Source organism: Typopeltis vanoorti, chromosome 11, assembly GCF_054136105.1.
Source record: "Typopeltis vanoorti isolate ZY-2024b chromosome 11, IOZ_Tvanoo_1.0, whole genome shotgun sequence".
Lineage (NCBI taxonomy): Eukaryota > Metazoa > Arthropoda > Arachnida > Uropygi > Thelyphonidae > Typopeltis > Typopeltis vanoorti.
This window is the reverse complement of record NC_143559.1, coordinates 119,941,831-119,965,457: the sequence shown is the minus strand read 5'-3', so window position 1 is coordinate 119,965,457 and position 23,627 is coordinate 119,941,831. Positions and strand designations below refer to the sequence as shown.

The window sequence follows — 23,627 nt, the reverse complement described above, 5'->3', positions numbered from 1 at the left end:
CGTATATCCAGTACCTTGAACCTGAAAAGTCTGGACTTGCAGAACATGCCATCAACACTAGACATAGAGTTCAGTGGAACAAGAAAAAAGTCATTCACATAAGTCGGTTCCTAATGGAACGACTTTACAAAGAAACGTGAAACATTACTTGACTCCCCTAACCTAAACAGATCCGATGGTCTACATCTTTTCCCCCTTGTGGGAGATAGTACTTTATAAATCGGCAATCCTTTCCTAACTTGTAATTGTACACACACACACACACACACATATATATACACACAAACACACTCGGTTCTCTTTTTATGTGGTATAGTACGTCCACAGATACGATACCTTTCGACACTTCTGTGCATGACAACAGAAGGAGAATCTATTCCAATAATAGGGTAATCCAGTGTTTCCCAAACTTTTCCTACGACGGAACACTTCACAAATCCTGAAATTTTCATGGAACACCTTGGTTATTTTGTAATATATTAATTAATAATTAATTGTTAATTTAGCTGATTTATTATTATTAATTAATAATTGATCATTAATTAATAATTAAACATCATTAAATTAATTTGTGCTGATTTTCATTGTCATATCCCATTCTGATCACCAGAAATTTATAATATAAGTACAGTACTTAGGAGTGAATGCAGACTTTTTCTCCTGTGTGCTGATAGTTTTCCCCTCCCTTTGTACATCCTGGAGATTGCTTTGCAGGCTGGAGGTGGATGAATCACTATCTGCTGCGTCACAAACACCTTCAATAAGAGATTTCTTAACACCAAAAATAAACAAAGTCCCTTGTCTCGTATTCATATTAAAATTCAAATCTGTAGGCCTATTACTTTTAAAAAATCACGGCACTAAAGTTTCGAAAAAGCATGTGGATAATGCCTTAAGTGAAGATGATATTATTGGATATCGATTAACTTTAGATATCGTCGAAGATCCAGAAAACGATAGTGAAGTGGAAGAAAAACCTCTCCCCTCCCTGCAAATATAATTCGAGAAGGTCTTGAACTATGCAATAAATTAGAAAATCATTTTCTTGTTAATGACACAAATTCTGAACACGCCTTTAAATTCCAACTTTAGCTGAAGAACTGTATGTCTGGATATCGCAAGCTATATAACAAATTAGCGAAATCATCATCGCAAAGTTTAATTACTGATTACATTGTCAGAAGAAAAAAATCAGCACAGAACGAGGGTGAAGCTAATTCCGTTTGTGAAGAACCATTGCCTTTACCATACAGATCTGATACGCTGACTATGTCTTCTGGTGATGAAAGTGATTTTGCACCATTTGCAAACGTTGCCAAATATTGTCTAATAGCGATGATAATTCTGATGACAAAATGTAAAAAAAAAATTGTTACTTTTCAATAAAATTAAATGAATAAAGCTTTAAAACAAACTTAGGCATCCTTATTTTCCTGAATTTTCATAAACTTTTTTATGCAGTTTTAGAAAATTATGGAACGTATCCCTAATTTTTCAAAGTAAGTTAGGGCTTTTTTGTGTGATTTTTTTATATGCGGTTTTCTGTGGAACGTATCTACCGCATAAAAAGAGACCTGACAGTGTGTGTGTGTGTGTATATATATATATATATAATAAAAATTTTAAAAAAAAATGTTTAAATATTATTTTTAAAAAAAATTTTTTTAAAATAAATTTAGGAAATTTAACCTTAGCTACTTAAGTGGCGCTTTGTGAATATAACAGTTATTGATTAATTAGCCTTTGTACCTATGCCTGTGTGATACTCAGGCGAAAATTTTACGAATAAAGAATATTTTACATGAGTTAATTCCGTTATTATAATAGTAAGTAATATGTCTACTCACAGTATTTCCTTACTGAAAGATTTAATTGAAAATGCACCTATTTTTCATACATATTAAGGCATAAGAGTCATCAAAGAAATATTCAGTACATATAAAACAAATAACTATTAAAGTAGTTCTTTATTTTCAAGATTAATACATCGTAACTATATCTTAATGACATCTTCTTTAACTGGCATGCTGAAGTTGAAGGCTCATAGGAGGTTGAAGGCTGCTATTTCAAGAGTCTCTCAATAGAAATCTGACTTGAAGTTTTCAGTTTTTCAATTGTTTCTCTTGCCAGACATCTTACTGAAAAGAAGTTATTTACTAATAATACTGCATATACCAATAAAGCAGTAGGGGCACAAAATGGATGCTGAGCCGCTGAGCACAGCAGATGGAGTTAGGAAACAAGGGGGGGGGGCATGTATATACCACAGCTTCCATAACCTTGGATAGGAAACAGTAGTAGTACTTATGTTTCCTATCCAAAATGCAACTGTGTATATGCAACACACGGATAATGAAAATGTGTATAATAAGAATTATTATTATACAGTATCTTCATGGAGTCCAAGACCCATCATGGGAGATCTACACTAACTTTCATACGTACAAAACCTGTCATACTTCTCCTTAAACTCATTCGTTGTTGGGGCACTCACAACTAATTCTGGTAATCCATTCCACTCATTCATAACTCTCCATGCAAAAAATCCAGTCCACACACTCTTACAGCTTTCACGGATCATCCCTAGCTCTCTCACTATTTGTCATGTATTGAAAAGTTTTCTTTAAAATCCCTTTAATGTCTTATAGGTTTCTATTGTATCCCTCTCTTTTCCACCTATCAACTAAACTTTGTAACTCCCACGCCTTCAACCTATCCTTATAGGGTGCATTCCACAGACTTATCAGCTTAGTCACTGAGTTACTTGTATGTTTATCATTACTTAGTTCATAGGATATAAAATGGCTCTTTAAATTCATTACTTTAAGTTAACGCACAGTAATCTTAATACTCACTATGCTCAGAGGGTCTGTACAGAAAAGTAAATACTTAGCCACATTCAAATACAGTTGGACTCTCGTTATGGCAAACACTACTCAAAGAAACTTGCTCACTATAGGAAACTGCTGAAAAGTTCCAACCAATAGGTGTAGTGCTATGTTAAAAAGAACTTTGCAAAGCAAACTATCCACCAACAAATTATTCCTGTGGTTACTTTGAGGTTGCTGTAATGAGAGTTGACTATATAACAAAATCATCTGCTATAGCAAACCGCTAAAAAAAATCTTCTAGTCCAATAGATATAATGCTATATTAAAAGAAATTCACTATAGCAAAGTTACCACTGTAACAAATTATTCTGTAGTCCCCACAGGTTTGTTTTAGCAAGAATCAACTGTAAGAGGAAAAAAAATATTAAAAGTGAACAGTATAGTTGGAAATACCTGAAATGGTTGCTCTTAATTGCTGTTAGTGTAGGCTATTTATCATTCAAGAATGGGGTTATTAAGCATTAATTAGTAAGGATTGGATGATTGACTAGAACACATTTTAAAATATTTGAATCTTGTAGGTTTGTTTCATGGCTTTTTTTTTTTTTTTTTTTGTACTTTTATCCAGCAAGGAACTTTGACCTGAATGCAGCTGTTACAATGCTTCGAACAGTAAGTGCTTGAGTTATTTGTTCTTACTTTACCTTCACTAACTTTAAATGTTTTTTGTCATTCATGAAGATCCAAACTATTCATAATCTATCAATTTTATTTTAATTTTTGAAAAAAAAAATGCATACTATGTTATTTTACTAAAGATGCATAAACAAAAAAGTATTCATACATATTCATTGTGTGTGTGAATAAATTTGAGTCATCATTAATATAATCCTATAAATATTATAATGGTATTGCATTTTTCTAATTTTAAAGATAACATGCCTGTTCAAAGAATAATGCAAGCTTTGATTTGATAAATAGAGTCTCCACTGGAGAAAGCAGATGGGAGCAGATGCATTAGTGGATGATTATGAGCCACCAGAGGTAAGTTGGAAGAATGTTCTGTTTCCTAAAAACAATTATTTATTCCTAGATGATGCATGATTGATCTTGCTTTATCTCAGTTTAAAATTAAATAAATAAACTTTAGATATTGGATTGGCATTCTATATGATATTTTGACATATGGAATGCACAATTATCCTATCAATTATTTTTGTTTGTTTTTTGTTGCTTTTATTAGCTTTCACACTAACTGAGAAATTTTACTTCACAACAACAAAATTACATGATAACCACAGTAAACTTTAATGAAAGGCTTCACAATTTTCTTTGGAAAGCAAGATGTGAATCCCTTTTACATTGGTCTAACCCAAGTCAGAAAGATCGTTTCTCTCTTTCTCTGTCTGTCTCTCTCTCTCTCTGAAAAGTTTGGGAGATTATCATTTTAGGTAAACATCAAAAATAGTTTTAATATTATTTATTAATATCGATATCTTGCATGGCAGCCATTTTTAATTGGTAAACTGATTGTGTATGAACCTTGTATTCCTGTTTCTTTGATTTGCTTGTTTCTACATACTGATGTGATATACTGTTATTTTCAGTACGAAATACCTGTACTGTCAAAGTGTTTTACTCTGGCTATGTAATTTTGTCATTTTATAGTTATGCTACAAGTACCTTTAAAAGATTAAATTTTTACTTCCATATTATGCATTTGTTTCTCATTTTCTGGAATGAAATGCAAGAATAATCTTGCGTAACTTTGCAGCATAAATTGATTTATTTTCTTCTCTGATTCCTTTGGCTCATTCTTTTGATCATTTCCTCTGTATGTGAGGAAATGAATTATCTAACAATGGGAGTTCAGTGTTACATAGTATCTTTACAGCGTAAGAGGATATTAATAAAAAATTCACTAATGTTAATTTAAATTAATTTTAATTTATTTTTCTAGGTGATTACTAAATACTTTCCAGGAAGTCTTGTGGGTCATGACAAAGAAGGTTGCCCAGTTTGGATTATCCCATTTGGTAACATGGATATAAAAGGTGAGAATCAAATGTTTTTATAAGCATTATTTGAGGCGGACCTTTTCCTTCTTCATGCATTGACATGTACATGCATTGACGAACTGATAATTTTAAACTCCATGAAAATTGAGGAAGCCTCCATTATGCAATAGAAAGAGCAATATGCTCCTTAGTCTTGAAAGGAACAGGTTTGAATTCTGTTTAGGACACAAGGAGCATTTATAAGAGCTTTTAAAATACCCTGCCAATTAGGCCAGCTAGCTGCCTAATTGGCAGGGTATTTGCTCTTGAAAAGTTTATAAGAGGTTTTCTAATGGCTAGTTAACTGATTTTATATATGAAGATGGCAAGGTTTTTACTCCTGGAAACTTGGGTTTTTCATCCTGCGGAATAAGCAAATTGGCCAAAATAATACATGCAGTTAACAGACAATACACTGGCATAATTTCACACATACACATAATACTCATATCCTTAGTTGCTTCTAAGTAGACCAATGAACTAGACCAATACCATGAATGAGTAAAAAAAATTTTTTTCAGACTAGTAGATTTTTTATGTCATATTTCTGGAGTCCTGCTCCATGGAATCAACAGATCCCCATCATGGGGGATCATACTCAGACTTCAACATATTTATTACACTTGAACTCCAGGCTTTCTTACATTGCCATCTCTTGCAACGCATCTCAATTGAATACTTTACTCTCCATGATAAAAATCCCTCCTCCCACAATTCCAGAAAATTTCCCCCAACTCGATATGCAATCCTTTCTGCATCATTTCTCCTCTTCTCACTAAACAAGGGCCCCCATCACAACCAATATGTCCAAAGATCTTAGCAGGAACCATGTGACCAAACTGGCACACTCTCATCTATATATGATCTGACCATTGCTCTGCATGGTGGCACAACCATCCTCTTACTCCTACTCACCCTTGGATAGAACACTATCTTTCAAAAGACATCTGGGGAATATCTCTTTAAAGATCAGAACCTGTAATAACACCATACAAAAACTGTGTGGTTCTAGATGGGGTTCTTCTGCTATTACACTGAGATGCTCCACATTGGGCCTAGTCTACTCTGCAGCAGAATATTATTCACCAGTATGGCTAAACAGTCCTCATGTGAAGAAAATCGACCTGCAAATAAATGCAGTGATGAGGACAATAACAGGTTGTGTCAAATCCACTCCTCTCTACTGGCTTCCAACTTTGAGCAATATTGCACCTCTGAACCTGCACAGACAAGATGCTCTAGTAAAAAAGTACAAAAAAAATTTTAAAAAAAGTACAAAAAAATAAACCTGTTACCAATACATGAAAACCTCCCATAAGTATAAATCACCTTAAATCCCAACGTCCTCCACTAATACTGACTGAAGAACTAGTAAATAGCAATTTCAATGTTAATTCGAAATGGCTAGGACGTGGAAAGAAAAAAATCGCCACCAGACTTAAGTCTGGTGACGATTTTTCTGACATGAAAGCTCAAAGAGATTGAGCTTCCATGTCGTCTATGGAAAAGCTTACATAGGCTATGCACAGGACATATCTGCACAGACAGCTTACACAAGTGGGGAAGATCACCTACACCCTAGTGTGACTGTGGGGCCATAAACCAAACCATCCGGCACATTGTGAAGGACTGCAGCATAAGAGCCTACCCTGGTGACCTGAGAGACTTTTTTAGGCAGATCCTTCATCTCTTGAATGGCTATCTGAACTAGACATAAAATTTTAGTGACTTTTTTTACCTGATATTTGTATATGTGCATTACTTGACTCATTTTTAATGTCTGCACAAATATATATTTTGATGTCATGTGTCTTTATTATGCTATACGCTAAATGAATAAATCCTGCCTACCAGTGCACTTCCCATCATGGTAACATTGCACCATGCATGACCTACAACGCTGCAATGTCTCCAATTCCGAGTTCTCTGCTGACATCCAGATAAATAACAGCTTTAGCATTTAATATGTAAAACACATCATCATCAAATTCCTGCCATGTACCCTGAAGGGGTGTACAGGATATGATAGTACTACATGAAAAATTTACATCATTACTAACTTCCTATCTACAATTTTCCTCCAAATCAGTCTGTTACTTGTCAAGACTCCAACATTACCATATCTTATATTTCTATCGTCTAAGGCACTTTGTACTGTATCAATACACTTATATCTTGGTCTTCCTCTGGGTCGTTTTCCTGCCAGCTTGGCAGAGAACACTTGTTTTGCTAATCTTTCCTCGTCCATTCTGTTTAAGTGACCATACCACCTGAGATTAGCTCTGCTAACGCATTCCTGGATGCTGACAATGTCAAGTTCTTTCCTAATATTCTCGTTTTTAATATGATATTGCCATTGATGCCATCTATTCACGCCTCTAATCTTTCTCAGGACTCTCATATCTGCGGTCTCTAGTCTTTGGTCAAGTGTTTTACTTCTGACCCAGCTCTCAGATCCATAAGTTATGTATGGTATGTAAAATACTTAACTAATTATTTACTGCGCGAGATAAATCGACTTTTTATTTTTCTATTGTTAAGCCAGATAAAATGGTACATTTGGAAGTGTACTATTTTAACACATATAAGTTGTGAATTTCCATTTGAAGAAGTGATGGGGGGGGGGGGGGGAATTGGTTATCTTTTTCTGATAATAGATGTTATTTCAGTTAAGTGGCAATTGAACATAATTCACTATTTTGTGTGTATCTAAATTGCACAACATGACCAGATATTCTTTTTTCATTTATTTAGGATTATTTTATTCAGCAAAGAAGTCAGATTTTATCAAATATGTTGTCAAATTGATGGAAATAAGTGAACAAGATATGAAAGACCAGAGTGAACTAGTAAGTTTATAATTCAGTTCACTCATTTTTAATTTTCAGCTTTATTTACTTAATAGTTTTGCAATTTGTAGATAGATAACAGATCTTGATTATCCAGGTACAGGTTATTCAGCATGTGGATTATCCACGCAAGATTTTCTTCTATTTATGGCTACTTGATTCATAAAATTACACACAGAGAGAAAGAATATTTGGATCATGAAAGCAGATATGTTCTTGTGTGAGTTATCTTCTTACATGTGTTGAGAGCACACAGGGAGTGAGAAGTGTACGAGAGCACATTGCTCATCTGTCTAGCTAAAAAAGTGATTTCTGTATTTTCTAGCATACCATAATTTAGTAATTTCCTTATGTGTAAGTTTTCAATGTGCACTCTCAAAATAGGTCTAAAAAGCAAAAATTACAGATTATCTAATTAATGTATACGAATATACAATACGGAGTGCCTATGTAGTCTTGGCAATGGTTCTTATACAATAATGCTTAACCAGAAGAATGACTATTAATTCTAATTGCCAACTAGAGAAACTTTTCTACAGTTAGTTTGAAAGTTAATCTCTGGCACAGACAGGTATGGTTCACCATCTGGATGATGTAGGAAATGATTTGAAAATTAAACAAACAAATAATTTCCTATATCATTTCAACTTTACTCCTTCCTATCTATCTATGTCTGCATAGTTTTGAAGCTCCCCATAATTGTTCAACTTGCACTCTTACTAATTTGTTAATACATGCCTTTCACATCATCCCTTGAATCCCTCTGGCCTATAGCAGCAACCAACCGTATATTTTGTTCTGTTGACCTCAGTCTCGCGATAAACTGCCTCCAAACAACTGCTGTCCCCCCTACTCCTTTTGGCTGCAATTTATTCGCTATCATCAACAGTATCTCTCCCCATCCTATCTTCTCTATCTCCTTGAAAATACCAAACTCTTCACATTCTATCCTTGTAGCTACATCTGCTGTTAGCCATATCTTCTCACTAATGCTTATAACTTTTGGCAAGATCGCACTAACCAGTGCCAAAATTCCTCCTCCTTGTTCCTGATACTTTTGACAGTACTATAAAGAAACTGTAACATACCCTTAAGTCACCAACGACCTTAACATCCTGAATTGACTACCCCATTTGATATTGTTTTGTGAGAGAATAGATTCCATATTTTTTTTGGTTATTCTCACACTCAGTTGCTTCATGAGTGCCTGCATCCATCCTAATTACTTTAATTTTCCTGACTTTGTAAAAAATACTGTGGTGTACTAAAAACCTCACTAAAATTGCTTGATACCATTCATAAGAGGTCATTCTTAGTAGGTGGGGGTGCCTCTCTCAGACTCACTCCAGTTATTTTTTTAGGAGATGTTTAATTTTTGCATTATAACTTTACTGTATTCTTATAAATATGAACAGGTAAACATCCATACATGGTTAAGCTTCAAACTTATTGAATCTGCTTTTTCATCCTCCTCTTTCATTCTCTTTATATCTGTTTTTTGGAATAGCCTTCTTTATGCTGTCTTTCTCACATGTATTCCATCTGCCAATTATTCAAGAAACACATTGAATGAGTTCCTTCTTTCTCTTTATTGTCCATATAAGGCACTGCTGTATTACAGGTTTTTTTCACCTTTTTGTGTGGGATTTATTACACATGAACACATAATGTCAAGACACCATCTTCCATTTGCATGTTAAAGACTTATGCCCCTCAAGTAATTTAGTATTTATAAATCAAATTCCATTAATGCACTGTTGTCCAAAACCTAAGGTCAAACATTATTTCTAAAGATTACAACCACAAATTCAGATGAATCACCTTGTGGCACTTTGTATAACTGATGATTTTGAGTAGAAAGTGGGTTGCACTCAATGGGATAAAAGGTGGCTGTGCTTAGCGAATTGTGTTTGAAGGAAGCTCTTTTCACGAAGGAATAAAGTTGAAAAAGACATCTAAATGATTTCATATGGAAAAGAATTATTGGAAAGCTTGAAGAAGGCTTCTGAATTAGATATTGCCAGAGAGTTTGGAATCTCACATAACATTGTATCCAGGCTCTGTGCAGCATTTCAAACCAATGGAATATGTTCCAAACGTTTGCTAAGAGGTTGTCCTCATTCTACCATATAGCATGAAGACAGACTTTTAGTTATAACACCGAAATATAATTGACATACCATAGCAGGGTCAGCTCCATTCAAACACAAGTATGTGGCTATTTCAACAAACTGTGGCAAGACGTCTGCGACAAGTAAGCCTATATGCCCAAAGGCTTGTAGTCTGCATCCATTTATCCACAGCTCATCATAGAGCACATTTTCAGTGTTGTAGTATCCATAAATTGGACAAAACACTAATGGGCTAATGTACTCTTGCACAGATTATAGTCGTTTTAGGTTTACATCTGATTCTAGAAGACACTTGATCTGGCATGAAAGTAGTGCTGCTTACCATCACGAGAATGTTCTTGAAAGAGACATGTATGGCAGTGCAGAGTCATGGTGTGGGGAGGTATCATGCTTAAATGTCAAAACTGTATAACTGAAAGGAGACCTCCACATAGCCTTTAAAGGAATGCAGAGACCCGACCAGGGCTTCTGACCTAATGTCCAATCCTCACTTTCTTGTGGTGCACCCTGTTGGGTATCAAACCTGGATACTGAACGAACGAGGATAGGCTGGCAATTTGGGATTTAGCCGACCGAATTGTATTCTTATTGGCTTAAACCAATAAGAATTTTTGCTGTTTGCCCAGGGAACCAGGGCAAACAGCGAAAAGTCAGCTACTGGAACAAATCTGAAAGCACACCCCAACTCAATATCACCAGAGTTGAAGATCGGTACTATCAACATAAGAAGCCTGAATGGCAAAGAAATGGAGCTAGCAGAGAAATTAGATAAGTACCAGATCGACATAATAGGGGTGATTGAAACAAAAAAGACAAAAACTGGTGAGATCTTTCTGAGCAATAAATACAAAATGTTATATTCAGGCAATGACAATCAAGGAAAAGAAGTAGTAACCATAGTATTCAACACAAAATTCGAGGCTAATCTTCTTGAATGGCAGGCAGTCTCAAGTAGAGTGATGTGGGCAAATATGAGAATGGGGAACTAGACAATAGGACTTGTTTGTGCCTATGGTACCACAGAAGGTTCTACTAAAGTAGAAATGGAGGAATTTATTGATGCTTTAGAGAAAGCAACTGACACAATGAAAAAGGAAAAGTTGGTCCTTGTTGGGGATCTAAATAGCAGAGTAGGAAATGGTTGTCAGACATACAAAAATATTTTGGGAAAATTTGGAGAAAAGAGCAAAGCTAATAATAAAGGCAAATACCTGTTAGATTTCTGCTCAGGACATGTACTGGTTATTACTAACACCATGTTCCAACATAAAAATGTGCACAAATTCACATGGAGAGAAGAGGCAAGGAAGAAGAAAAGTCTCATTGACTATGTTATTGTTGATAGTGATGTTTTCTCCCTGGTGCAGGACACCAAAGTGTACAGAGGATTTGAAATTGGAAGTGATCACTATTTCGTCTTGAGCAGGATAAAATTGAATTTCATATTGAAAAGAATAACGTAAAAAAAGTTTTAAAGCGAATAAAAGTTGAGCAGCTCTCAGATGTGAATTGTAGACTAAAATACACAAAGATCATTGAAGAAAAAATGAGACTTTGAGAACAGGAACCAGACCTTGGAGATTCAGTGGCAAGCCTTGAAGAAAACCCTGGTTGATTCAGCCAGAGAGGTATGTGGTGAGGTTGTGTGAATATAAGCATAGAAAAATCAGAACTCCATGGTGGACACGGGAAGTTAAAGAGGCAGTGAAGGTAAAGAAGAAAGCATATCAAAAGTTCCTGGCAAATAAGTCAGCTTGTCTCTTAGAGAATACAGAGACAAATGTAAGAAAGCTAAACACTGTCTAAAACTAGCTAAACAAAAATCATGGGAGGACTTTGGCAAGAACATAGAAAATAAATATCAAGAAGGTGGTAAGATATTCTGAAGGTTGTTGAAGAAGCTTAGAAATGGAGGAAAGAGTGCTGTAAAAGGAGTTAGAGATGATAAAGGTGACATGAAAACAGGAGAAAAAGATATCCTTGAAGTGTGGAGTAATTACTTTGAAAAATTGCTAAATGAAACAAGCAGTGATAGCACAGTGGTAAAAAACACAGGCATACAATCAGGAATACATATCCATACTTGAAGTAGAAAAAGCCATCAAAGGCTTGAAATGTGGAAAGGCAGCAGGAGTAAATGATATTCAACCAGAAATGCTGAAGTATGGTGGTATAAAAGTCTTACAGTGGCTGCACTGCATAGTTCAGAAGGCCCAGACAGAGGGACGAATTCCTGATGATTGGAGTAGAGCTCTAATAGTACCCATATATAAAAAAGGAAATAAAACTGAATGTGAGAATTACAGAGGTCTGAGTGTTCCTGGCAAGATTTATGCCAGTATACTTGAGAAATGGTTGAGAAGAATTGTGGAAGAAAAGCTTAGTGAAGAATAAGCTGGATTCAGTCCAAATAGAGGCTGTCAGGATCAGATCTTCACTTTACGACAAAAGTTGAGAAAGAATGGGAATATAACAAAGATCTGCATTTAAGTTTTGTCGATCTGGAAAAGGCATATGTGCCTTTTTCAGATTTTCCACAAGGTGCCAAGAGAGAAGCTATTCAATATGCTACAGTTATAAGGTGTCAATGTAGCATTATATCAAGCTATACTTAGTCTTTATTTGAGTTGTATGTCAGCAGTTAGAATTGAAAGAAGTACAGGAAGATGGTTTAATGTTAAATCTGGTGTCAGACAAGGATTTACATTATCCCCTCTGTTATTCATTATCTACATGGATCACATTATGAAGGAAAGTGGTATTAAACATGATATCAGAATTGGAGATGTTAATGTCAGCTCCTTGCTTTATGTGGACGATGTTATACTTCTAAATAAATCTACTACAAGTTTGCAAGATTCCCTGACTAAATTGAATAACTGTTGTAATAGATATGGCATGAAGGTCAGCAATAAAAAGACAAAGACAATGAAAATAGGTAGAATCATTGAAAATGTCAACTGTGTTGTGAACCGAGAATCTGTGGAACAAGTAAAACATTTCAGCTACACGATTTTCGGTGAAGATGGTAAATTAAATATGGAAATAGACAACAGAATCAACAAAGCTGGTATGGTAGGAAGTCAATTGAATAAATTCATATGGAATAAGAGAGAAATTAGTCAGAACAATAAATTAGTTATATACCAGACAGTATTCATGCCAGTTTTAACTTATGGAGCTAGGTTAGAAGTAAAACACTTGACTAAAGACTAGAGACTGCAGATATGAGAGCCCTGAGAACTTGACGTTGTCAGCATCCAGGAATGCGTTAGCAGAGCTAATCTCAGGTTGTATGGTCACTTAAATAGAATAGGCAAGGAAAGATTAGCAAAACAAGTGTTCTCTGCCAGGTTAGCAGGAAAATGACTCGGAGGAAAACCAAGATATAGGTGGATTGATACTGTACAAAGTGCCTTAGATGATAGAAATATAAGATCTGACAATGTTGGAGTCTTGACAAATAACAGACTGATTTGGAGGAAAATTGTAGATAGGAAGTTAGTAATGATGTAAATTTTTCATGTAGTACTATCATATCCTGTACACCTTTTTGAGGGTACATGTCAGGAATTTGATGATGATGGATGCATTGAGCTTACAAATGCTAGGAAAAAGGACTATGACTGGTGAATGATATTGCAATGAAGTTCTTCAACATCATGTTTCATTGTTCTGTGATGCTGTAGGTGAAGAATTCATTTTTATGGATGACAATGCTACACCACATCTTACCTAAGCAGTGGAGATATTTCTGGAGACTGAGGATATTAATTGAATCGAATTTTACTGAAGTGGATGAAAAAAAAAGTGTCATCTCCTGCATACCAGGAGAAAAATGTCCTTATTTGGTTGCTTCTTTAAGTTCATTGATCTCTAAATTATCCAACCTCCAAATGTGCGAATCTTCAATTCAACTAACCCCTGAATGGATTAGTGTGTTGACTGACTTCTGGTATCATCAGTTATACACTCTTCAGTTGTCTGATGCAGATTGTTGGACAAATGAAGGATTTATTGTACATCTTGTCTCAGCTGAGATACAAGTCCTAGTCTATTTTTCTATCATTTGGGAAATAAATCTGTACTTCTTTTCTACTTGAAGGTGTAATGTTGATATCTTCATACTCTGCTACCTTTTATATCTTGGATTACTATTAACTGAATAATAAAGTAGTATCAACCAAACTAGATAACATAATTTTAACACACACACAATTCTTTCTCTTTTGTACTTTTCTCTGAAAAAATGCTTAATTTGATAAAGTGATAAAAAAATTTTTATATCATTATCTGTACAAATCGACTTAATCAGCTTAAATAATTGGTATTGTCATTTCTTCCAGCTTGGAAAAAAGGTTGAAATGCATAGTATTATCTTTGATATGGAAAACTTTACGATGAAGCAAGTTGCATGGAAACCAGGTAATTAGCACCAAAGTAAAACATGAAATGTTTTTATTATTATTTTTTTTTCATTCATCTATTCATTTTCTTGAGAAAATGATGTAAACTTGAAAACACAGGTAAAATTACTAGACATTTTATAGATATGTATAGTAGATGTAGTGATATATTTTAAAAATCAGTTTAACACATGTAAAGGAAATTAGAATTTATTTACAACTTCTATATATTTCACTCACTGTAACATGAACATTATTCAAAGAGAGAGCAAAAGAATTGGTTACAACATTCAAAATATAAATGACCTCTCCTATTGCTTCTGCCTTAGTATCTCCACTCTGGGCCTGGCTCCCACCACTGACGAGACCTCAATAAAGGTCAAAAGCGGTATGTAGCCCCCCCCCCCCACCTTAAAGCATAGCAGTATACATGTCCGCAAGGAGATGTGCTGTGAATTATGGGAGATACTGAGGCAAGGAGTTGAGAGCTTGATCCACCTTTGCTGCAAGTTGCCCAGTGTTGTACTACCTTACCTTAGTCATGAAGATATTTTCAGGCTCACACTTGGATAAAGGATTAAGCTAAATTTATATAGAAGTTATAAATAAATTCTAATTTCTTTTACTTGCATTAAGCCTTTTTTTTTTTTTTTTTAATTATATCATGCTGTTGAAGTACAGTAGTTTTTGCTTCTTTAAAATAAAATTCATTTTTACATATACTTTATTTTATCTCTTGATTTGTTCTAGTTTTGTAGGATTTATTAATTTCTTTTATAAAATGATTTTCTTTAAATTTCATCATGAAACCATAACAGTGCCTTCATAAAATATGATCTACTTCTTAATATAATATATAAATTCTATATTAATTCATTTAATTTGTCATCCTTTGTATTGTAACCTTCAGCAGTAAAATGGAATTAGCTTATTGTCTTGGTTTCAACCTGTGATCTCGAACCCAAATCATCCATAAGACTGCATTTCATGCTTAGCTTGTCACATCATCAAGTAAAGAGTAAAAAGAATAGTAGGCTGTACAAAAAATCACTGCTGGATTGCGAGTGATTTTGCAGGACTCCCGATCTTGATTAATAGAGTAGGAAAAAATGCCACTTGCTAGTTGTACATTAATGTATAGTGAAAACAGTGACTCTTTGAATTGAACTTGTTTATTCTCCTGTTAGATTAATTGGAAATTGATACAACTTTTACAGGCAAAGGAATTTGTTTAGGAGAGTGAAAGTTTAGTTTTGTACAAACACTGGAATGAGTGACTGAATTAGTATGAATAGTGACATATGTGGAAAAGCAATGGTTCAAAAATTGGTCCTAATGATAAATAGTCACCATAACAAACAATCCACAAGATGCAGTTATTTTGACAAAAGTATGAGTGTGATTGCAAGTGTAGAAAGTATTAGGTGTAATTAAAAAAAAAAACACCTAATATTCCTTTAGACTACACTTATTTGTTGATAAAAAGGGGAAAATGGAATTAGTGATACAGAGGATGGGATAGGATGTGGGAATGAGATGAGGGAGGAAGATCTTGATTCTTTGAGATGTTTAAATGTAAATCTATCACAATGGAACTTTTGAGAATAAAGGACACTTTGCCACAGAGAAAGAAGCTTCTCCCTTAACTCGCGAAAGGATCTATATAAGTTGGATGGCTTGCATTTGAATGGATTCGGTGTAAGGAGACTTGAACGAAGTGGATGTGCAGAATCAGGGAAACTAGATTTATTAAAGGCAGGGGGGGGGTAGATATGCAGACCTTAGGGAGGCAGTTGGGTGTATGAATGAGTATAATATGCCCGAGCGAATAAGGACAACAAATCAGAATGGAATAGTTAGTATAAGGTATCAAGGTAGGGATGGGGCTAATGGGGGTCTGAAATTCATGTACACTAATGCTAGGAGTATTAGGAACAAGAAGGAAGAATTTTTGGCCATTGTTGGCGCTTCCAGACCACAGGTTATTGGCATTAGTGAAACATGGCTGACTGTAGATGATATAGCTAGTGGGATTGAATGTGATGGGTATAGTGTGTGTTCAGGAATGACAGGGAGAATAAAATGAGGGGGGGGGAGTATTGTTGATGATATCTGATCAGCTGCAGCCAAGGAGAATAGAAGTTGAATTGCAAGATAGAGAAATGAGCACATTTGAGGCCATTTGGTGTGAGATTGTGGCTAGCAGAACAAAATATACAGTTGGGTGCTGCTATAGACCAGGTGATGGAAAAGATGGTGGAGATAGTATGCGCAAGCAAATAGAAGAAATGAGTGGAAGGAGGGTAATTATTATGGGAGATTTCAACTATGGTCACATTGATTGGAGTGAGGAGAGGACACATGGGAGGAAGGAATTGGATTTTATGCGGTTATTAAGGGATAACTATCTGCGACAGCATGTAATGGAAAATACTAGGTGTCAGAGAGTGCTTGACCTAGTAATTGCAACTGAGGATTTGGCTGTAACAAATATGACCACATTGCCACCAATTAGTGAGAGTGATCATAGGGTCTTGACTTCGGAGCTTGCTAAAGGTGTGGAATTTACAATTAAAACAGGGTACATGTGGAATTATCGGGCTGGTAAGTATGACAAGCTTAGGAGTTTGATTGGTTCAGTGCCATGGCATGTAAAACTGCAAAGGCTGGAGGTTGATAGTGCATGGGAGGCAGTTAAGAAGTGTTTGCATGAAGCAATGGCTGACTGTATACCTAGAGTCCGAATAATAAATCAATTAGGGGTTAAATGGATGAATAACACCATTAAGCTTGAGCTGCGGGGTGCTTAAGGGTCAAAGCTGTATAACTGAGAGGAGACCTCCACATAGCCTTTAAAGGAATGTGGAGAACCGACCAGGACTTCTGACCTAATGTCCAATCCTCACCTTCTCGTGGTGCAACCTGTTGGATATCTAACTGGATACCGAACGAACGAGGATGGGCTGGCAATTTGGCATTTAGCCGACCAAATTGTATTCTTATTGGTTAAACCAAAATAAAAAGTGATGGTACGACATGACAAAATTTCATGCCAGCTGGGGCGTCGCCTGGTTAAACAAGGCCCCTGTTATTTTCGCCAGGGAACTAGGGCGAACAGCGAAAAGTCAGCTACTGGAACAAATCTGAAAACAAACCCCATCTCAACATCACCAGAGTTAAAGATCGTTACTATCAACATAAGAAGCCTGAATGGCAAAGAAATGGAGCTAGCTGAGGAATTAGATAAGTACCAGATCGACATAATAGGAGTATACGGAGATTGATACGGTACAAAGTGCCTTAGATGATAGAAATATCATCATCATCATCAAATTCCTGCCATGTACCCTCAAGGGGTGTACAGGATATGATAGTACTACATGAAAAAAATTACATCATTATTAATTTCCTATCTACAATTTTCCTCCAAATCAGTCTGTTACTTGTCAAGACTCCGACATTATCAGATCTTATATTTCTATCGTCTAAAGCACTTTGTACCGTATCAATCCACCTATATCTTGGTCTTCCTCTGGGTCGTTTTGCTACCAACCTGGCAGAGAACACTTGTTTTGCTAATCTTTCCTCGCCCATTCTGTTTAAGTGACCATACCACCTGAGATTAGCTCTGCTAACACATTCGTGGATGCTGCTGACAATGTCAAGTTCTTTCCTAATATTCTCGTTTTTAATATGATATTGCCATTGATGTCATCTGTTCACGCCTATAATCTTTCTCAGGACTCTCATATCTGTGGTCTCTAGTCTTTGGTCAAGTGTTTTACTTCTGACCCAGCTCTCACATCCATAAGTTAAAACTGGTTTGAACACTGTCTTGTACACAGCTAATTTAGTGTTCCGACTAATTTCTCTTTTATTCCATATGAATTTATTCAATTGACTTCCCACCATACCAGCTTTGCTGATTCTGTTGTCTATTTCTATATTTAATTTACCATCTTCAGTAAAAATCGTGCCTAAATAGCTGAAATGTTTTACTTGTTCCACAGGTTCTCCATTCACAACAAAGTTGACATTTTCAATGATTCTGCCTATTTTCATTTTCTTTGTCTTTTTATTGCTGACCTTCATACCATATCTATTACAGCAGTTATTCAATTTAGTCAGAGAGTCTTTCAGACTTGTAGCAGATTTATTTAGAAGTATAACATCATCCGCATAAAGCAAAGAGCTGACATTAACATCTCCAATTTTGATATCATGTTTAATACCACTTTCCTTCATAATGTGATCCATATAGATAATGAATAACAGAGGGGATAATGTGCATCCTTGTCTCACACCAGATTTAACATTAAACCATCTTCCTGTACTTCCTTCATTTCTAACTGCTGACTTACAACTCAAATAAAGACTAAGTATTGCTTGATATAATGCCCCATTGAAACCATATAACTGCAGCGTATTGAATAGCTTCTCTCTTGGCACCTTGTCATATGCCTTTTCCAGATCGACAAAACTTAAATACAGATCTTTGTTATATTCCCATGCTTTCTCGACTTTTTGTCGTAAAGTGAAGATCTGATCCTGACAGCCTCTATTTGGCCTGAATCCAGCTTGTTCTTCACCAAGCTTTTCTTCCACAATTCTTCTCAACCGTTTCTCAAGTATACTTGCATAGATCTTTCCAGGAACACTCAGTAGGGCAATACCTCTGTAATTCTCACATGCTGTTTTATTTCCCTTTTTATATATGGGTATTATGAGAGCTCCACTCCAATCTGTCCAGGCTTTCTGAACTATGCAGTGCAGCCACTGTAAGACTCTTATACCACCATACTTCAGCATTTCTGGTCGAATATCATCTACTCCTGCTGCCTTTCTACATTTCAAGCCTTTGATGGCTTTTTCTACTTCTAGTATGGATATGTATTCCTGACTGCATGCCTGGTCAGTGTTTTTTACCACTGTGCTGTCATCACTGCTTGTTTCATTTAGCAGTTTTTCAAAGTAATTACTCCATACTTCAAGGATATCTTTTTCTCCTGTTTTCATGTCACCTTTATCATCTCTAACTCCTTTAACAGCACTCTTTCCTCCATTTCTAAGCTTCTTCAACAACCTCCAGAATATTTTGCCACCTTCTTGATATTTATTTTCTATATTCTTGCCAAAGTCCTCCCATGACTTTTGTTTAGCTAGTTTTACACAGTGTTTAGCATTCTTGCATTTGTCTCTATATTCTCTAAGAGCACAAGCTGACTTATTTGACAGGAACGTTTGGTATGCTTTCTTCTTTTCCTTCACTGCCTCTTTAAATTCCTGTGTCCACCAGGGAGTTCTGATTTTTTTATCAGAATAACAGATAAATAAACAGATAACCTCACCACATGCCTCTCTGGCAGAATCAATCAATGTTTTCTTCAGAGTTTGCCACTGAATCTCCAAGGTTTGATTCCTGTTCTCAAACGCTTTCATTTTTTCTTCAATAATCTTTGTGTATTTTAGCCTACAGTTCACATCTGAGGGCTGCTCAAAAAACTTTCTTACATATTATTCTTTTCAATATGAAATTCAATTTTATCCTGCTCAAGACTAAATAGTGATCACTTCCAATTTCAAATCCTCTGTACACTCTGGTGTCCTGCACCAGGGAGAAAACATTACTATCAACAATAACATAGTCAATGAGACTTTTCTTATTCCTTGCCTCTTCTCTCCATGTGAATTTGTGCACATTTTTATGTTGGAACATGGTGTTAGTAATAACCAGTCCATGTCCTGAGCAGAAAAAGATCTGATAATGTTGAAGCCTTGACAAGTAACAGACTGATTTGGAGGAAAATTGTAGATAGGAATTTAGTAATGATGTAAATTTTTTCATGTAGTACTATCATATCCTGTACACCCCTTGAGGGTACATGGCAGGAATTTGATGATGATGATGATGAGCTTGTGCTGCAAAAAAAGAAACAACTGTAGATGGAATTTAAGGAGAAAAGTGACCTGCAGACCCATGAACAGTATAAAGCACAGGCCCAACGAAAGAACATTGGCCATGCAGGCTGAAGAGAATCCTAAACAGTTTTTTTTGATATGTTGCAAGTAAAAGAAAAAATGTATATGGCAGAATGATTTTAAAGAATGCCGATGGTAGGGAGGTAACTGAATCAGTTGATATAGTTGAGTTACTGAGTGAGCACTTTGCAAGAATATATCATCCAGGGGCTGACATTGCAGAAATGAATGAACCAATAGATTATACGGGAATTGTGGTGAATGAAGTGGAGGTGAGCAGTCTATTGCATAACCTCAATGTCAATATATCTGTGGGATTGGATGGTACCAGCTTGTGTTGTACGTGAAGCGGCTAAAGAATTGTCAGTACCATTGACCATTTTGTTTAATTTGAGTCTCGGGTCTGGGATAGTCCAGAGGGGGGTGGAAAGAGGGGAAAATAGTTCCACTGCATAAAGGAGGTTCCAAGACTGCTGTTGTAAATTACCGACCGATTAGCATTTCAGGAATCATTGTCAAGGTTTGGGGGAAATTAGTCAAGAAAAGAATACAGGATTGGATAGATGAAAATGGGATATTGTATGGGGGACAACATGGTTTTGTGAAGGGTAGATCATGCCTCAGTAACTTGCTCACATTTTATAACACAGTGACGACTGAACTGGATAAGGGTAATGAGTTTACAGTGATTCTACTGGACCTTGCCAAGGCCTTTGACAGGATACCACATGGAACTCGAATCAGTAAACTGGAGCAGATGGGGATGGATATAGGGTTGGTGAGATGGATTGGAGGGTGGTTGATGGAGAGATACCAGAGAGTGGTTTATTCAGGAGTTGAGTCCAAAAGACGGCCTGTGACTAGTGGTGTGCCACAGGGCTTTGTTCTTGGACCACTACCTTTCAATTTGTTCATCAATGATATAGGAAAGGATCTGAGAGGAAGTGTTCACTTGTTTGCTGATGATGCAAAGTTGGGTACAGCAATTGTGAGTGCACAGGATGTCAAAATTTTACAGGATGATTTGGATAGTTTGAAGGACTGGGCTAGGGAAAATGGATGTCAATTTAATGTGGCAAAGTGTAAGGTTATGCATTTTGGGATGAAAAGAATAGCAGCAGTATATCACATTGGTGGAACCATACTCCAGGAGATTGATGAGGCCGGGGATTTGGGAGTGTTGGTGGATAGGGAATTGAAGTTTAGGGGGCACATTGCAAAAGTGGCTAAATTAGCTCATCAAATCACTTGGCTTCTGAAAAATACTTTAACAAGCAGAGACAAACAAGTTATTGTTCCTCTGCATTGAGCCTTGATAAGACTCCATCTAGACTACTGTGCCCTGATATGGGTGCAAGGGTTTCTTCTTGATGGGGAGCAGGTGGAGAGGATTCAGAGACGAGTGACCAAGATGATAGCAGGTCTGTGGAATGAACCTTATGAGAACAGGTTGAAGATTTGTGGGTTGCAAAAATTGGTCGATAGGCGGAAAAGGGGTGATATGATTGCGACGTTCAAATAACTCCTGGTGATATTTTTGAAGAGCTTCATGGGGAAGCATGTTCCAGAGAGTAGAGATAGATGGAATGAAAGATGAGTAGGAGTAGAGTAGTGATTTTGGCAGGTTAGTGGCTAAACTATAAATGGACATTGGATAGCTGATGCTTATGATATGGTAGGTTTAGCAGAACTGAGGAAAATGATGGAGGATACTAGTTCTGATGACCAGTACTCACAGAAGCATCTGTAGAAAAGATGCAAAAACAAGCTGTGAGACAGTAGATGGACAGTGATTGAGAGAGAGAGAGAGAGAGAAAAGACTCATCAGTTAGCTGAACTGCCTTATTTTGGATAGCATTGAGAATTTTTGAATGTACTATCCCAAATGTGTGGGAACAGTATTCTAAGGTTGGATGGATTTGAGATTTGTACAGAGTTAGTAGGAAAGGTGAACGGTAATGTTTTGCGTGAAAAAGGATGCTATAGAAGTGATGTGTGTTTGTGCCAAGAAAGGCTAGAGGTAAATGTCATATGAGAGGAGAGATCTGATCTTTACTGTTGAACTAAATGTTAAGGGGGAGAAGAACTAAGATCTAAATATTTTGTGAGAGAAAAAGACATAAATGTGTTTTGGAAGCATTAAAGGCCACTGGATTATCACATCATGGTATTCTGAACACTGATACATCATTTCTATGGATCAACATAGAGACCGTCCAAAAAACTTTGCATGCTTTTTTTTTTTCTCAAGGCATTGCTTTTGTTTGTCCATCTATTAACGCTACACAAATTACAAATCAGCTTAGCCATTTTATGCTTTCACATTCAATAGACACCAATCTAAAAATTCTTGATGCTGTCCTGAAAAGGAAAGTTCTGACAATCCCTCTCTCACAACAGATGGTCAGCGTCTGCATTATCTGTTTGACAGGTGTTTTCATGGGTGCTGTTCAGGAAAACTAGCATTCATCATTCTCCCACATTTCTGCTAAACTTACAATAAACATGAGAAATAGCTGCCCAATATTTATTCATTTATGATAACAAATTAATGAAAGGTCCTGACCAAGTCCCCATAGAAGCAGTGCTATTATATCAGATTTGATTTCATTACTATCTTGTCATAAGTTCTGAAAGAAGTGCAACCAAGTTTTCTCTTTGATATTTCAAGTTTAACTTTTTCTCTTTTACCTCCTGCTGTAGTGAAAGTCAGCAGAAGGTAAAAGACTGTATCACAACAGTATTATTTTTAGATTTGAGTGTATAGTTCACCCTTGAAAGCCGATTGACTCAGATTCTTTTTAAAATGCTCTTAGATATTTTTCTTTTTAATATGATATTCACATTTATTCTGCTCAAAACTGAATTTAGGTGATCACTTCCTATTTCAAACCTTCTGTATTCTTTTGTATCCTGAACCGCTGTAAAGATGTTACGATCAACAGTAATATAGTAAGACATTTTTTGTGTTATAGAAGACTTATTATGTGAATTTATGTACTTTTTTTGGAGCATTTATATTAGTAATTACTAGTTCATGCTCTGTACAGAAACCCAGCAGGTATTAATTTCCTATTCTGTTATTTAATTCTTCAGTGAGAATTGGATTTTTTCCTTTTCTTTATGTCCTCTCTCTTTAATAGCTCAAGCTTCTTCAACTTCTTTTTTAGAAGCTTCTGTAAGACTATAGGTACAAATAAGTCTCATTGTCGGAAGTTTTTTCCCACTTGGTTAGATTATAAATTATATATTTAGTTTAATCCTTTCTCCAAGTGTAAGCAAACAAAGTTTGCACCTGAAGTATCTTCAGGACTGGGGCAACTCATGGTAAAGGTGGACAAAGCTTCACATCACTTGCCTTAATATCCCATAA

At 35.9% G+C, this 23,627-nt stretch overlaps 1 protein-coding gene across 1 annotated transcript in view; it reads left to right on the top strand.

Annotated features, from left to right (window-relative positions):
* LOC150102003 (SEC14-like protein 2) overlaps positions 1 to 23,627 on the top strand; it is a 166,551-nt gene that overhangs the window by 74,554 nt on the left and 68,370 nt on the right. Inside the window, exons 3-7 of the mRNA XM_090399949.1 lie at positions 3,460 to 3,503; positions 3,813 to 3,875; positions 4,792 to 4,885; positions 7,643 to 7,737; positions 14,216 to 14,294. Of these exons, the coding sequence (XP_090256075.1) occupies positions 3,460 to 3,503; positions 3,813 to 3,875; positions 4,792 to 4,885; positions 7,643 to 7,737; positions 14,216 to 14,294 (375 nt within the window). The remainder of the gene's footprint in view (positions 1 to 3,459; positions 3,504 to 3,812; positions 3,876 to 4,791; positions 4,886 to 7,642; positions 7,738 to 14,215; positions 14,295 to 23,627) is intronic.